Here is an 18,143-nt window from a genome sequence, read left to right on the forward strand (position 1 = left end):
GGGGATTCCTTCCTCACATGGAACACAGTGCTTCTATATACATTCTTACCAAGTCCGCTAATCCCCAGAGTCCAACACGAGATTCAGAACGACAATGTCAAAATCATTCTGATAGCCCCAGTGTGGCCCAGACAGTCCTGGTATCCTTACCTGATGCGCATGACGGTTTGCACTCCATGAACTCTCCTGTTGAAATCAGATCTCCTCTCGCATGCCAATGGTCAAATCCTCCATCTGAACCTGGAGAAACTCCATCTGAAAGCATGGCTCCTTCATGGTTCCAGCAACACGAATTAAACTGTTTGGAGCAAGTCAAACATATGTTATTGAATAGCAGACATACATCCACACGCATTACTTACTTACAGAAATGGAAAAGATTCTCCATATGGAGTCAGAAAAACAGTTCACTCCCAACACTACACCACTATCACTAGTGCTAAAATACCTCTTAGAGCTAAAGAACTCCAGGCTGTCCACAGGCTCTAAAGTACATCTTGTGACGATCACCACTTTCCATCATAAAATTGATGGATTTTCGGTATTTGCACATCTGACCACCAAGCAATTTCTCACTGGCATATAGAAACTTTACCTAGAAGTATGCCAACCCATGCCCACTTGGGATCTAAACCTAGTTCTCAAAGGCCTAACTAGACCACCCTTTGAACTGCTGGCCACTTGTTCTGGGCAGTATTTGTCAATGAAGGTGGCATTCTTTGTGGTTATCACCTCTGCAAGACGAGTAAGCGAGATGGATTGGCCATTAGTACACCTATCAAATACTGTCGTCTTTAACGTTGCGACCTCACTCTAATTCCTCCCCAAAATAGCATCATCTTTCCATATCAACCAACCTATTAATCTCCCCACATTCTATCCCAGAACACACAGAAGCACATAGGAAGCCATGTTACACACTCTAGACCAGGGGTGGGCAAACTACAGCCCTCGACTGGATCCAGCCCATGAGGTGCACTACGGGGCTCAGCCGTGCTCCAGCGCTCTGGCTGGAGAGCTGGGTCGGGGGCCGCACCATGCGCGGTGTGGCCCTAGTCCGGCTCCTATGTGTTCCAATGGGAGCTGCAGGGACCATGCCTGTGGATGGGGCAGCGTGCAGAGCTGCCTGGCCGTGCTTTCGCATAGAAGCCAGAGAAGAGATATGCCACTGCTTCTGGGAGCCATTTGAGGTATGCACTGCTTGGAGCCTGCACCCCCTGCCCCAGCCCTGATACCCTTCCTGCTCTCCAGATCCCTCAATCCCAGCCCGGAGCACCCTCCTGCACCCCAGACCTCTCACCCCCAGCCCCATGCCACAGCCCGCATCCCCTCCCGCACCCCAACCCCAATTTTATGAGCATTCATGGCGCTCCATACAATTTCTATTCCCCAATGTGGCCCTTGGGCCAAAACGTTTGCCCACCTGTGCTCTAGACATTCGAGCAATAGCATTTTACCTGGATAGAACAAAGTCTTTTCACAAATCCCTGAGATTCTTCATCTCGACAACAGAATGATCCAAGGGCTCAGCTATATCTATGCAGAGACTATCTAAGTGGATCTCAAGCTGCATTTGCTTATGTTATCAAAAAAATAAGAGAGCCACCAAAGGAGATCAGATCCCATTCTACTCATTCCATGGCAGCATCCATAGCTTTCCTGAACAACGTACCAGTCGCAGATATCTGCAAAGCTACTACTTGGGCCTCAGAACATACATTCTTTAAACACTATGCAGTTACACAACACTCACGAGCTAATGCCATGCTAGGCCTAATGGCCCTTTCCTCCACTATATAGACTAACTCCAAAGTCCCCCCAACCGTAGGGGCCACTGTTCTACAAACACCTGAAGTGGAACACCCACAGGAACAGCACTCAAAGAAGAAGAGAAGGTTACTCAGCTTGTGCAGTAACTGAGGTTCTTTGAGGTGTGTCCCCCTGTGGTGCTCCACTACCCACCCTCCTCCCCTCTATTTTGGAGTTCAATATAAGGACTCTGGTAGAGAAGGAACCGAAGGGGTCGGGCTGTGCACATGCTGGATGAGCTTCCAATGGCTGCAAGACAGCTTCTGTGCATGCACGTCCCAACCAAGCACTGCTACCAAAAATCTCAAATCAACAGCTCCGGGACTCACTGACACCTGAAGTGAAACATTGACAGGGATACACATCTTGAAGAACCTCAATTAGTGCACAAGGTGAATAACCCTCTCTTTTTATGATTTAAGTAGTTCATAAATTTGGCTTAATAATTTTAAACATGAAAGGACTTAATTACAAAATAATATTCACTTAGCCTCATATATTCATAAGTCATTGCAATTAACTGTATATTAAAGGAATATTATGTTCAACTACAGAATATAGTTACTTGTTTTTGATCAACTGGCCAAGCTTGTGAGGCCTTACTCAGCTTCATGACATTTTTCTGATTTGGATGTAATTTGATAACTCCTGAACATTTTATCTGATCAATTCTGAATTTTCAGGGCATATTATAGGCATCCATGGGCAGAACCTCTCTAATTGTCTATAGATCAAAGAACTGGTCGGTAGCAGCCATTAAAATATTCCCCTTATTTTAGTTCTGCCAATCCTCCTAATATAGTAACTCCCCACTTAATGTCCTCTCGCTTAACATTGTTTTGATCTTACATCCCTGCTCAATTACAGAACATGTTCCATTTAAAGTGTGCTTCGCTATAGCGTTGTTTGGCTGCCTGCTTTGTCCGCAGCTGGCAGCCCTCCTATCATCTCCCCTAGGCCCCCCCCCAGCACCTCTTGCCTGCCGTTAGACCCCACAGATCAGCACCTTCCCCCTCCTCCCCCTGCCTCCTGCCCTGCGGTGTGCAGGAGGCAGGGGAGGGACTGGGAGCCTGTGTACCATGTCCTCGCCCCTGCCTCCTAAATGCTGCAAGCCAGCTGATTGCCAAGGGCAGGAGGCATGGGAGTAAAGGGGGGGGAGGAGGAGGAGGGGGAAGAAAGGTTACGGGTGGGGGCTTGGGGGAAGGGGTGGTGTGGGAAGGCCGAGGGTTGAGCCCCCCGCCCCTGGTACTTGCAGAGTAGGGGAAGCTGCCGCTCCTGCTGCACAACGTGCTTCTCCTAGCCTACAGCACCTTCAGCCTCCTTGCCTGCCTCATTGTTTCCAGTGCTAGTAGGCTGTGCCTTTCTGGGGTAAGGTGGGGGCACCTCCCAATTATTGTACTGTATGGCAAAAAAAAAAGTTCCCCGGAACCTAACCCCCCCATTTACATTCATTCTTATGGGGAAATTGTATTTGCTTAACATTGTTTCACTTAAAGTCGCATTTTTCAGAAACATAACTACAACGTTAAGTAGGAGTTAATGTAAAATTTTAAAATGTTGACACTGAAAGAGAAAGAAAAGGAGAATAAGAATGTTGGGGTGGGGGAGGGAAGTGGGGAGGCATGGGAGACGGGATGGAGTGGTGATACATGCAAAATCCCTGGCATGGGGGAGGGGTAAAATGAGGGAACCTGGAATGGGGTGCACAAAGAGCCACTGGGGTGGGAGAAATGGGGGCACACAGAATCCTTGGTGGGAGGAGGATGCGGGGGGAATGAGTAGTAGGAGGACTGAGGGTGCATACAGTGCTGTTAGTGAGAGATGTGGGGCATGAATCTCTGGTAGGGAAGAGAATTGGGAACATGCAGAGGCCACGGCAAGAAGGGGGATGGGGAGGTTCAGCAAGTCCCTAAAATAGAAGGGGATGGGAGAGTGCCATGCAGGGAGTTTGTGGGGGAGAATGTAGTGATACAAGTTCCTGGTGAATGTAATGAGCTTGTTCTACGGAAGCAACAAAGTGTGCAGCTCCCTAGTATAAAAATAGCAAGCAAGTTTTCCAACATTCATTTTCAGCAGCAAAAAGTTAACTGTTTTCCTTGATTCAAATAAACTTAATGAGTCTGCTGAGAAACTTTATTTTAATATTTTAAATTAATATGTGCCTAAATAGGGAACTATGTTCACTTATTTTGTTTTTATATCATCTTTCTCCATAAAAGTAGTTTGAAACTCAGAATTCTGTTAAAGTGGTCTTTTTACAAGTATTGGCATTAATAGATACAGAAATTATAAAAAAGACTACAGGAATGTCTTGAAAATTTTTGTAACAGCAAAATTAATACAACTTTAATGAGCCTCTCTTTGCTAATAGTTGCACATTGATAATGATCTATTTGTACAGCAGTAATTTGAGTCTGGAGACTGGCATTTCTGTGTTTGTGTTGACAGTACATCACTACATCATAGTTACAGGTGTATGGCATCTCTTTAATAAATATTCCAATGGCAGCTAGGCATAGAAAAAGACAGTCTTTATTCTTTTGCCATTATTTAAAATTAAGTTCTCATCGCATACAAAATATCTAATCTTTAGAAAAAACGTGTCGTACCAGCAGTCATTCACTGGTACATAAATCAATTTAATAATCCCTCCTGTGTAATTTTTTTCCTTCACAGTTCTGTCTGAATGAATGAATAGCTATATACTGAATAGCTTGATTATATTTACTGCTTTCTAATTCTTTCCTAGATTCTTTACACAGATAGGAATTTTGTGATTTGTGCGCCGACTGGTTCTGGAAAAACTGTAATGTTCGAACTAGCTATTACAAGGTTACTAATGGAAGTGCCGAAGCCTTGGTTAAATATTAAAATTGTCTATAGTGAGTATTATGCTAATTTTAAACAATTAATTATTAGCTAGTAGCAATGATAGAAAATTATTTCAGCTTTTACATTTTGTTATGTACACTTATTGGTTACCTTTAATAAGCTTGAACTTAAATATGTGATGACAACTAAGTGAGGCCTACTTCATAAAACGTATGTATTGTATCAGGGTTGTTGTTGTAATCATGTATTTGTGTTATCATGACAACTATTATTATTATTTTTTTTATTATTTTATCTTTGTATTGCATAAGTGAGATTGGGAACCATTTATTAGGCTCTGCTTGTACATATAGTAAAAGACTGTCACTGCCTGGAAGAGTTTATAGCCTGAATAGAGAGAGGCTGTGAAGAAACAGAGGCACTGGGAATGCTTGCTCAGTGCTGCAACTAGGAATAGAATCAAGGTCTGAATCCTAGTCCACTGGTCTGTCCACTAGACCACTGTCCACTTCCCATTAACCATTTCTTTCCTAATCTACAGGACAAAGCAGGCAAGGTTAAGAGTTATTTGCATTAATTTAATTATAACAAAAATAAAATATAATTAGTATATTTGAAGGTAATGATATCTCTTGATCTGTCATTCTGTTTTTCTTTTTGGAGGAAGAAATTTTGTATCTTCATGTACATCAAATGAGACTGGTGACTTTTTCCCCTACCCTTGATTTGTCCACGTTGTAAAGCCACATAAAGTTTGGCACAATTCAACATATTTGGTGGTCTTATGTTAAATGGTCAGCTTTACATTTACAAAGGTTACTAGCTTAGTTGGGTGAGGTAATATCTTCAGATTTAAGAGCTCTGTGTAAGCTTGAAAGCTGCCTCTGTCACCAACAGAAGATGATCCAATAAAAGATATTATCTTGCCCACCTTCTTTCTCTAATATCTTGGGACAACAAAGCTGCGACAACACTGCAAACCACAAATTTAGTACTTTTTTAGACATGTGTATTACAGTTCCTTGCTGACAGTAGATGGAGTCAGATCACTTGAAGTTTAGAGTTATGATATTGTTCCTTATCAGAGGACCTTTTCTTGTCCCAATCAGTGCAAAGTGGATTTAAACTGTGGAGAAGGGAGTTCTCTGCTGGTGGAGATAGTTGTACAGCGTTCTGCACCGGGGCATAAAGAGAGAGAGTGGACATGTCAGGGGCATAAGATCTGTGAAGGAGTTGTTCCCCTCTACTTTGACTGAGCATGCCACTGGGTCTGGGTGGCTGAGGACTAGGGGGCCCACTGGTGGCTCCTTATCTCCCCCATTTTCCCCCACCTAGACTTGGGAAGGATGGAGAAACTGCCCCTCAAAATTGTTACTGATAACCCAAGATTTTCCTGGATTTATTTGCTTGTGGCTTAACAAGAATTTGGTGATAGTGATTTCATAGCAATGCAGACGACTGACATGCTGACCACTGAATCAGGAAATTTATTTATCTGAAAACCTTTACTCCTGGTACTTGCTTCCCCCCCTTCCCCTGCCCTGCCAGTTGTGGTTGCTTTTTTCCAACTGGACTTTGACTACCTAGCCCAGAATGCAGTTGCAACAGGACAAACTTTATTACTCCTGCTTCAATGTCATTGATAGATCACTTATTTTACTGGTTAAAGGTCCTGAGGCACGGCATTTTCTATATAAGCTACCCATCCTGAAAGGCTTGTATCTATTGCTACTTGTGTGTTAGTGTGGGGAATCAGAGACATTTCGTTTTTTGATATTTTAGAAATGAGCCACCACCTAGGGAAGATATAATTTGTGTTGGCATCCTCAGGAAAAATGTCAGTGTTGCACAAGACTCATTATATGAATCTGTGCCTGATGATGACTTCAGGCTTGCTTCCCTACATGCTCATGATTACAAATAGCTCTGTACGGAGTCTAGATGGGGTCCTACAGGAAACTGACTCTAACTTTGCAGTTTGTGGATCATGTTTTCTGTTATGAAGACTCTTCCTATGTGTGTATTAAAGAGTGCCGCAGAAAAATCAAGCTCGAATTTGGAGTGAAGTTGTCCTTTGTATATTAATCTATTATGTGGCTGCTAGGAGTGCTTTTCCTGTGTTTTCTTGTGTTTGTGTGAGAGTCTCGCTCTGTCAGCTGGGTTTTTGTTCTCCTGTGGGAGTCAGAAAACAACAGAGGATTATGAGAGGGCACTAGGCATTTTGGTATAAAGAGATGTGTTCCAGAGGGATGTTCAAGTCTTTTGTCTCACTTTGTGGGCAGGGAAGAACTATAGTCCAGAGATCAGAACTGGTCTAGACAGAAGAGAGTAGTGCCATCGTTAACTCAATGGGTACATTTTAATATACATGTTAATTAAAGTGTCCTGGTTTTAGCTTTGCTCAAGAATTTTCCCCCCAAAACTCAGGCATTTAGCAGCTTCAGCAATACATTTGACGTTTTGTTTTAAAATCCTTTACTTTTCTCAGCATAATCTCTCAATTTTGTATTATTTTTAGTGGCTCCAATAAAAGCTCTGTGCAGTCAGCGTTTTGATGATTGGAAAGATAAATTTGGACCTATAGGGCTCAGCTGTAAAGAATTGACAGGAGATACAGTGATGGATGATTTATTTGAAATACAACATGCTCACATTATTACGACCACACCAGTAGGTTTCATATATAACTTGCTATTTGTTTTACTGATCTTTTTTCTAAACCAAAAATCTGAAGAAAAATGTATCGTAGAAATAATTTGCTGCATATAGTCTAGCTAATGTAGGTACGCTTCCGAGGCTTCCCCTTGTTTTATAGAGATTGGAAACTTTCAGTATAATTGTAAGGTCGTTTTACTTGCCTGTAAACTGCCATGCATACTTTTAGTGCTGTATTTGTCCTGGGGGAATTCTGTGCCACTGCACACGTGCAAAATTTATGACCCCCCACAGATTTCTTTGTTTCTCTGCCGAAAAAATGACTTTCTGACAGGGAAGCAAAGGGAAGCCACAAGAGCTGTCATGCGACTCTCTCTCCAGCAGTATGTTTTGGGTGCCATGGGCTACCAGCAGAGAGGTAAATCACTGGGGGGCAGGAGGCAGGACTGGGGAAGGCCTGGCTGGTGGCTCCTACCCTGTGCCTGGCTCAGCTGCTAGTCCGGACTGGGTTGGGGAGGATGGAACTTCCTCTTCCCTTGCATGGCATCTGGGGCCGGGTCAGACCCACCCCCAGATTTATCCCCTGGCTGCAGGAAGCTCTGCAAACTCCCTCTCCCACTTTCTGCAACCATCGCTCCTCAGATGCCGGGGCAGGAATCCCTGTACAAGTAGCTGCTCGCCTATCCACTCAACCCCCATGCATCCAGAACTCGTCAGACCCAGACCCTCCCACCAAGCCTCACCCACTGCACTTAGAATCCCCCTCCCCCAATTAGCCTCACTCCCGCTGCACTTGGACCACCACGACAAGCTACCTGCACTCAGAGATACCCCACTGAGCCCCAACCAGTTGCACCTGGATCCCTACCTGACTGAGTCCCACTCCCCCAGCATCTGGCCCCCCACTGAGACCCATCCAGACCCCAACCACCTTCACCTGAACCCCCTGCAGAGTCCAATTACTTTGCACCCAAAAACCCCGAACAAGCCCCAATGAATCCAGATTCCCCTCCACACCCAGATTCCCCACTGAGCTTCCTGCACCCAGATTACCCCACACAGAACCCTCTCAACCCACACCTGGATCCCCCCACACTAAGCCCCTCCACACTTGAATGCTGCCTTGATGAGCCTGCCTGCCCACAACTGGTGCATCTGGCATGGAGGGGCAGGGCCCTGGGGTGTTTCTGGGGCAGGCCTGCTCCTTGCATTGTGTCAAGGTTGGGTGCAGCCTCACCGCTGAGTCCGTGTCTGGGTGGGGGGAGCTGCACAGTGATTTCCAACCTCTGTGCAGCCAGTGGCCTGTGCTCCCCAATGTCATGCTGGAGTCTCCACATTTATTTGACAAATAAAATTTGCCAAATTTTAAAATATTATGCATAGAATTTTAATTTTTTGGTGCAGAATGCCCTCAGGAGTACTATATAAACAATAATTAGTAATAAAATAATAATGTGTGAAATGCAAAATACGTAGCATTAGTTCATCAGAACTTTAGTTTGTTGTTTTTATCATAAAAATTTGGTCATGTTTAAGGTCTGTCTCTGCTACTACTTTTGGAATCTGTTTTTCATAATTTCTTCTACCTCTTCTTCCCCCCACCTTCACCCCCCAAGGAAAAATGGGATAGCATGACTAGAAAATGGAGAGACAACTCTTTAGTCCAACTGGTACGACTGTTCCTCATTGACGAGGTAGTGATTTTTATAGTCTGTTTGTACATGAAGAAGAAGAAAACTTTTTGGAAGTATAACAATGTTATATATTTATTTTTAACATATTTGTGGGTTAGAATGCAAAAAGTAAGCAATGTTATTTCACCGATGTCTTTTAATTATTTTAATAGGTACATGTTGTGAAAGATGAAAGCCGTGGTGCAACACTTGAGGTTGTAGTCAGTCGAATGAAGACTATACAGTCTTCTCTTTCACGTATCTCAGAGAATCCTGCCACGCTTACTCCCATGAGATTTGTGGCTGTTTCTGCAACAATCCCAAATGCTGAGGATGTAAGCGTTACAGTTTTTAATTACTTTTTAAAAAATATTTGTTTCTTTGATATCGGTTATAAAAGCAGAATTTCTTTAAACTATTCACTTCATTTGAGAATCCTGAGGAACTTCATTTGAGAAACTTATTTACTTATTCCCATAATACAAGAACTAGGGGTCACCAATTGAAATTAATAGGCAGCAGGTTTAAAACAAAAGGAAGTTCTTCTTCACACAGTGCACAGTCAGCTTGTGGAACTCCTTACCTTAGGAGGTTGTGAAGGCTAGGACTATAACAGCGTTTAAAAAAGAACTGGATAAATTCATGGAGGTTAAGTCCATTAATAGCTATTAGAGAGGATGGGTAAGGAATGGTGTCCCTAGACTGTTTGTCAGAGGGTGGAGATGGATGGCAGGAGAGAGATCACTTGATCATTACCTGCTAGGTTCACTCCCTCTGGGGCACCGGGCATTGGCCATTGTCGGTAGACAGGATACTGGACTAGATGGACCTTTGGTCTGACTTGGTATGGCCATTCTTATGTTCTAAACTTAAATAAAGAAAAGTGTGTAAAGCTGTAAAATCAGCTTGACATGAATTTTAAAATAAAATTGTCATTTCTGGGCTCTCAACTGAATGCTGCTGTCTTGATGAAGGCAGATACAACTTCTGGCCCCAACAATATGGAAATATCAACCAAAAATTGATGAAGTTTTTATCAATTGAAGTTTTTATATTTTTAATTACAATTTTAAGGGTACTAACACAAGTCACAAAAGCCTGGGGACAGATTTTGATTTCAATAGTACTGGTGTAATTTGGAACAGAATTTGGTCTGCTCATTAGTGAAGAAATTATTTTCAAGATTATTCATTAGTTTAGACATGACAAAAAGGACATAACATGTAAACTCTCTTTGTCAACGTCATAGGGCATGTGGGGCAGTAAAAATAGTTGCTTCCCAGTTCTTTATTATGTATGTGCTGTAGTTTGAAGAGAAGATGTTAAATAACAGAGGCATTATTTTCAAGCATCATTTTAACTTGCTTCCTTGTTCTTTAAAGATTGCAGAATGGCTTTCAGATGGTATGAGACCTGCTGTATGTCTGAAAATAGATGAAAGTCATCGACCTGTGAAGCTTCGCAAAATAGTTCTTGGATTTCCCTGCAGTAGCAACCAAACAGAATTCAAATTTGACTTAACACTTAACTACAAAATAGCTAGTGTTGTACAAACATACTCTGAACAAAAACCAACCCTTGTGGTATAATACATTTTTCTCTTAATGCTTTTGAAATCATGTGGTTTTCTTCTTAGTGCAATTAATACAAAAAAGGTATTTTCTTGTTTATAGTTTTGTGCCACAAGAAAAGGAGTACAGCAGGCTGCTTCAGTTCTTGCAAAAGATGCTAAATTTATTATGACTGTGGAACAGAAACAAAGGTATATGTATATTTTTCGTAGCTGCTAACCATAAAAATGTAGGGCTGGAAGGGAATTTGATAAGTCATCTAGTCCAGTCCTTACACTGTGGCAGGGCTAAGTATTATCTAGACCATCCCTGACAGGTGTTTGTCTAACCTGTTCCTAAAAACCTCCAGAAACAGATTCCACACACTCCCTAGATAATTTAGTTCAGTGCTAAACTACCCTTATAGTTTAGCAAGTTTTTCATAATGTCTGTCCTAATTCTCCCTTGCTGCAATTTAAGCCCATTATTTATTTTCCTGTCCTTTGTGGATATAGAGAACAATATATCACCGCCTTCTTCATAATAACCTTTTACATACACAAAGACTGTTAAGACCCTAGTCAGTCTTCTCCAGACTAAACAAACCTATTTTTTTTCAATTTGTCCTCATAGGTCATGTTTTCTATATCTTTAATCATTTTTGTTGCTTTACTCTGGACTTTCTCCAGTTTGTACACACCTTAACTGAAGTATGGGGCCCAGAAATGGACAGAGGACTCCAGCTGAGGCCTTATCAGAGCTGAGTAGAGTGGAAAAATTACTTCTTGTCTTGCTCACACCACTCCTGATAGTACATCTGTGACAAAGTGGCAGCAGCAGCTGTACCAGAATTCTGATTGCTGGATCTCCAATTATATCACCCTGGAATAAACCTGAGGGGCAAATATTTGCCTACTTGATAGACTGGAATGGGCTGAGGAGAGCCCCGAAGGCTAATTATCTTAGCCCAGTAGGTAGAAAAGGCACAGGCAGGAAATGCTTAGAGAAGAAAGACACTGGTAGGCTTTTGAGAGCCAGAGCCAGAAGAGATATCAAGGGGAAGATAACTTCTGTCTCCCCTCCTTGGCTCAGTGAGTTAAGAGGTGTATGCTTGTAAATGTAGAGCTGCACAGATTTATAAAGGTAGTGGGGAGAACACTGTATATAAATTGCACAAGTTGTTTGAACAGAATGTCTCTGAGCAGTTTGCATTTACAGAAGAGAAAGGAGCAGGATGCTACCCTTCACAACATCCCAGAATGATGTTTGCTTATTTTTTGCAACAGTATTACATTGTTGACTCACCTTTACTTGGTGATCCATTATAGCCCCCAGATCTTTTTCTGCAGTACTCCTTCCTAGGCAGTCATTTCCCATTTTGTATTTGTGCAACTGATTATGCCTTCGTAAGTGGAGTACTTTGCATTTGTCTTTATTGAATTTCATCCTATTTATTTCAGACAATTTCTCCAGTTTGTCAAGATTATCTTGAATTCTAATCCAAAGCACTTGCAACCCCTCCCAGTTTGGTATCATCCACAGAGTTTGTAAGTGGACTGTCTATGCCATTCTCCAATCCATTTATGAAGATACTGAATAGAACGGGACTCAGGACAAATCCCTTTAGGACCCACTCAATATGCCCTTCCAGGCTTGACTGTAAAGGATTGATAACTACTCTGAGTACAGTTTTCCAACCAGTTGTGCAGGTTGGAAGTAGTAGGTTCATCTAGGCTGTAGTTTCCTAGTTTGCTTATGAGAAGATCGTGTGAGATAGAATCAAAAGCCTTACTAAAGTCAAGGTATATCGCATGTTCTGCTTCCCCCCCCAGCCCCTTTCACAAGGCTTGTTGCCCTATCAAAGGATATTAGGTTGGTTTGACATGATTTTTCTTGACAAAGCCATGTTGACTCTTATTTACCACCTTATTATCTTCTAGGTGCTTACAAATTGTTTGATTATTTGCTCCATCATGTTTCTGTATACTAAAGTTAAGCTGATTGGTCTATAATTCTGTTTGTCCTTATTCCCCTTTTTATAGATAGGTACTATATTTGACTTTTTCCAGCCCTCTGGGATCTCTCCCATCCTCCACTAGTTCTCAAAGATCGCTAACGGTTCAGAGATCTCTTCAAACAGTTCTTTAGGTATACTAGGATGTATTTCATCAGGCCTTGCTAACTTGAAGATACCCAATTTGTTCAAGGCCTTGTCTACACTGCAGAGTTTTGTGACACAAGTTATGCCAATGATCAAAAACCACTATAATTACATCCCTTTTGCATGTTCACACAATGCTGCTTCTGTCAGTGGAGCACATCCGTAGTTGGTGCTCTAGCATTGACAGTGAGAGCAGTGTGCCATGGATAGCTATCCCACTGTGCTACTTCCCACCTTCTGCAGCTAGAAGTTTTGAGAAGGCCAAGTGGATCACAGTCGAAGTTCCCTCTAAGCTGTGTGGTCACACAGCAGGCTATCAAGGGCCACGTGGGCGGGAAGAGGTGCCTCTCCCTGGCCCCAGCCCTGGATTTGCCATGGCCTGAGAGAGACACCTCTTCCCTAGCTCCAGAGCTGCCATGGCCGGGGAGAGGCACCTCTCCCCTGGCCACAGGCTGCTTCAGTAAGAGAGGACTGGGGGGAGTCCTCTCTTCCCGCTGCAGCCCTGGGGCAGCCTGCACCCCCAAACCTTTATCCCTGGCCCTACCCCAGAGCCTGCACCCCTAGCTGGAGCCCCTCCCACCCCAACCCTCTGCCTTAGCCCTGAGCTCCTTCCCCCACCCTGAACCCCTTATCCCTGGCCCCATCCCAGAGCTCTCACCCACAGCCAGCGCCCTCCCCACCCTACACCCTTACCTTTTGCCCTAGCCCTAAGCCCCTTCCTGCACCCCAAACCCCTCAGCTCCACCCACCACACATCACCCCCATATTGGTGCACATAACAAAATTTATTCTGCACATGGATGTAAAAAATTAGAGGGAACATTGTTCACAGTGCATTATGGGTATGAGCTCAATGTCCCATGATGCAGTTTATGTCCCAGCATTCCATGGGCTTCTGACTGCGTTTTGTGCCATTTTTCAATGGCTACTGTTTACTGCGCATCTGCCTGAAAGGATGAATCCTGCACTGCTCTCTACTTTTGTGGTCGCTGTTATGAACACTTCGTGGCTAGTCATGCCGTATATCATAAGCGGAACAGGAATCCTAGGTGCCTGACCTGCTATGTGCCTTGGAAAGAAACAACATCAGATTACTTTTGGCATTCAAATATAGCAATAGTAAAAATAGGAGCAGCTGCGCACAGTGGACTGTCACTTTGGGACTCAGGAAACAAGCACTGAATCGTGGGATCACATTGTTATGCAGGTCTGGAATGACAAGCAGCCACTGTAGAATGTTCAGAAACAAAGTCATCTTCTGGAACTGTGTGTGAAATTTGCCTTAGCACTGCTTTGCAAGGACACCCAAATGAGAGCTGCCCTTTTGGTGGAGAGGTGTGTGGTGATCGCTGTGTGAAAGCTGGCAACTCCAAACTGCTACCAGTCACTTGCAGGTCAGTTTGAAGTTGGGAAATCAACCGTTGAGACTGCGTTATTGCAACCGTGAAGAGCCATTAATCTCATCCTGCTATGAAGGACTGTGACACTTGGAAATGTGTCTGAAATAGTGGATGGCTTTGCGGCACTGGGTTTCCCTAACTGCAGCGAGGTGATAAATGGCATGGATATCCCAATTTTGGCCCCGGACCCTCTTGCGATGGAGTACATCAGTAGAAATGGGTATTTCTCTATGGTATTGCAAGTGCTTGTAGATCACTGTGGTCATTTCATTGACGTCAGGGAAGGTGCATGACATGCATCTTCAGGACTGTACAGAAAGCTGCAAGCAGGGACTTTCTTTCCAGACCAGAAGATTTCAATGGGGATATTGAAATGCCCATAGTGATCCTGGAACACCTAATGTACCCCTTACTACCACGTCTCATGAAGCCTTACACAGGAAATCTGGGCAGCAGCAAGGAGCACTTCAACAATAGGCAGAATGACTGTTGAATGTGTGTTTGGCAGATTAAAATCTTGCCGGCACTGCCTTTATGGCAGGTTAGACCTAAATGAGGAAAATATTCCCATGGTCATAGCAGCTTGCTGTGCTGCATAGTATTTGTGAGGTTAATGGGGAAAATTTTCCCCCAGAGTGGAGCACGGAGGAAGATTGTTTGGTGACTGATTTTGAGCAGCCAGGTACCAGGGCTGTTAGAGAGGCACAGTGGGGCACTATTTGAATCAGGGAGGCTTTAAGGCACCATTTTAACAATGAACACTAGTAATGTGACTTTCTATAAAGCACTCTGCCATGCTTTGTCAATTTTCCACCTTGCAAGAAAATGTTGATTAATTGCTTCCTGACCATTATTTGTAGTCTGCAAATACTACAATTGCCACTGTGTATTAATTTTAGCAGCAACCATTGTGTGTAGGAGACAAATAAAGATTGTCTTTCAGCGGGTGTGTTTTTATTAAATATCAATTAACAACACCCAGAAAACACTTGGTTGAAAGGGAGATAACAGTGAAGGGCAGTCTCCTGATGTAGACTCTCCTAGCTTTTTGTAACTCCCAGCTATCATTTTGGAACCCATCTGAAGGGATGGAATGAATGGGGTACTGCGACAGGCTGGGAAGATGCAAGGAAGGTGGGGGAGAGGTTTGTGGAGGGCATGGAAAGCAGTTCTGTATAGGCTGCAGGGAGGGACAAGCACACGTGTATTAGGCCTGCAGTAAGAATAGGGACTCCAACATCTCTCAATGCACCTCCATCACTTTTGTCAGCTGCTTCTGACCCATTAAAATTTACTCCTGACTTTCCTTCTCCTGCCTCTCTCTTTCATAATTTTCACTTACTAGCTCTTTCCATACCCGTGTTCATGTTTTTCTGCACCTGAGGATTGGAGCACCTCTTGAAATAAAGCAGGACTATTTTTTCAGCGGAAGAAGCGTTGTAATGTGTACTGTTTTGTCGACAAAAGCTGACTTTTGTCAACCAAACTCTGTTGTGTAGACAAGGCCTTAGGGCTGGATTAACTTTTTGTGGGCCTGGCACCAAACATATTTGTGGGCCCCTATGGGGCAAGCTGCAGGGGGGTGGGATGGTTAGTCTCCAGAGTGTAGGGCGGGCTGGGGCAATGAGGCACAGTGCAGTGGAAGCAGCCCAGCAGGAGGGCACTGTTTACAAACCTGCAGCTGCCAAACCTGTGCTGCCAGCATGCCCCTTCCCTTTGGGGGCAGGCGCACACCACTCCAGCTCCTGCCCAGTGCCCCACGCTTACACCCAGCCCCTGTTGCCCAGAGACCTCCACCACAGATCTCTATGCCCAGCCCCCACTCCTCCCGGAGGCCTCCCCTGCTGGCCTCTCACCACAACTGCACAGCACCCTGCACACCACACCGCTCACTCAGCGCCCCCACCCATAGACCTCCCCACTGCCCACCACCTTCCTCGCAGCTGCACAGCACCCTACATTCCTCAGGGGATTCTGCACCAAAAAAATTAAAATTCTGCACACAATATTTTTAAAATTCTGCAAATTTTATTTGTCAATAAATAAATGTGGAGGCTCCACCATGGCAGTGGGGAATACAGGCCACTGGTTGCATGGAGATGGGAGATAACCCTGCAGCCTCCCCCCAGCGGTGAGGCTGCACCCCACGCTGACTGTGCAAGTGCCAGGCCTGCGCCAGAAACACCCTGGGGCTCTGCCCCTCCATGCCAGGCGCACCAGGTGTGGGAGAGCAGGCACATACCGGCGGTAGGATCCAAGTGCAGAGGGACTTGTTGTAGGGGGTTCAGGTTGGGGTAAGAAAGTTCTCTGTGCGGCAGTCTGGGTGCGGGCGGCTCAGTGGGAGATCTGAATGCATAGAAGCTCATTGGGGGGTTCTAGGTGCAGGGGCAATGGGACTCTGCAGGGGATCCAGGTGAAGGTGTTTGAGGCTTAACAAGGGTTCATTTGGGTGGGGGTCCAGGTGCAGGTTGGGGCTCACTAGGGAGGGCATCAGGGGGTGGCTCATTGGGGTGGTACAGATGGAGGGGAGGTGGGGCTTGTTAGGGTGATGGTTTGATGGACCTGCTTAACGGGAGCTCCAGCTTCTACCAAGGGGATGCCACATGCTAGGCTCCAGCTTCCCCCTTGCCGCTGCTTCTCCCATCCCATACCCCTTCCATTTCCCACTGCTCCATCTTCCCATCCCACTCCCTTCCTTCCACCCTGCCCCTGCTTCCCCATCCCATGCCCCTTCCTTCTCCACTGCCTCTTTCCCCCTAGCTAGAGCCTGCCCCTGCCCTTCCCCACTATGGGCATTCACTGTTGAACAGAAAACAGGATGGCTCCCAGCACACAGAAGGGGAACTCAAGCAGCCCTAGGACCCAGAAAGTGGCATCTTCTGAGCAGCACCCTCTTTTTTCAGTTGGGAAGCTCTGCACTTGCAGAAAGGGGAGGAGGCAGTGACTCCATGTGCCCCACACCTTGCCTCTGTGTGGGGGCACTGCCCCTCAAACTAATGGGTGTTCTCAGCTGCCATTACCTTCCCTTTGCCTCTTGGTCACCTGTGAAAGGGAAGCAAAGAAATCTGCAGGTGTTCTGTTTTCATTCCCCCAGGCGTACACCACAGAACCCCCAGTGCCACCCACAGACCCTCTAGAGACCCACTCCCCCATGCCCTTCCTGCCCCCCAGCCACACTCACCGGCCTGCTTGAAGGGACTATGTCCATGCATGGCCTGAGCCTGCACCACTGCTTGGACTGGTCAGGGATCCCTCTGGCCCTTCGGAAGTGGCACAACCAGCCAAGACAGAGTGGGAGCCCAGCCTGCACTGGCCAGGCTTCCTCAGGACCCACAAGCCTGGAGGGGCCCGGCCCACCACTCACACACCAGGGGTTAGGCTGGAGAGAGAGGGGTGAAGAGGAGTGAGCGGTGGGTTGGGCCTTGTCCGGGTAGAACCCAGGCAGAGTGGGTTGAAGAGGTGGGACCATAGTCCAGACATTGGGGCCCCTTCGGAGTGCGGGCCCGGCACCATGGCGCCACTGGTGCCATGGTAAACCCAGTATTGCTTGTAATTCTTAACTTGTTCTGTCCCTATTTTAGCCTGGGTAGATGAAGTCTCCAATAACCACCAAGTCCTGTGCTTTGGATGATTTTGTTAGTTTTTAAAAAAGCTTCATCCCCCTCTTCTTTCTGGTTAGGTAGTCTATTGTAGAGCCCTGCTATGACATCACGCTATTTTTTTTTACTCCTTTTATAGTTACCCAGAGACTTTCAACAGGTCTGCCTCCCACTTCTACCTCAGCCTCAGTGCAAGTGTATACATTTTTGATATACAACACCTCCTCCCTTTTTTCCCTGCCTGTCCTTCCTGAACACATTGAAACTTTGTTTTCCAATATTCCAGTCATGTGAATTATCCTACCAAGTCTTTGTGATGCCAGTTATGTCATAATTGTGATTATTCACTAGTATTTTTAGGTTTTCCTGTTTATTCCCCATACTTCTTACATTAGTATTCAGACATCTAGAAGGGAAATCTAATGAACCTCTTATATTCCCTCTTGTCTGTCCTTGTCCCTGCT

The 18,143-nt window shown here is 45.0% G+C and overlaps 1 protein-coding gene across 1 annotated transcript in view; it reads left to right on the plus strand.

The window, feature by feature from the left end:
* The window catches only part of HFM1 (helicase for meiosis 1), a 103,791-nt gene that overhangs the window by 17,454 nt on the left and 68,194 nt on the right, over positions 1-18,143 (plus strand). The window contains exons 7-12 of the mRNA XM_030573924.1: positions 4,559-4,691; positions 7,160-7,311; positions 8,913-8,990; positions 9,143-9,304; positions 10,352-10,552; positions 10,643-10,731. Of these exons, the coding sequence (XP_030429784.1) occupies positions 4,559-4,691; positions 7,160-7,311; positions 8,913-8,990; positions 9,143-9,304; positions 10,352-10,552; positions 10,643-10,731 (815 nt within the window). The remainder of the gene's footprint in view (positions 1-4,558; positions 4,692-7,159; positions 7,312-8,912; positions 8,991-9,142; positions 9,305-10,351; positions 10,553-10,642; positions 10,732-18,143) is intronic.

Source organism: Gopherus evgoodei, chromosome 8, assembly GCF_007399415.2.
Source record: "Gopherus evgoodei ecotype Sinaloan lineage chromosome 8, rGopEvg1_v1.p, whole genome shotgun sequence".
Lineage (NCBI taxonomy): Eukaryota > Metazoa > Chordata > Testudines > Testudinidae > Gopherus > Gopherus evgoodei.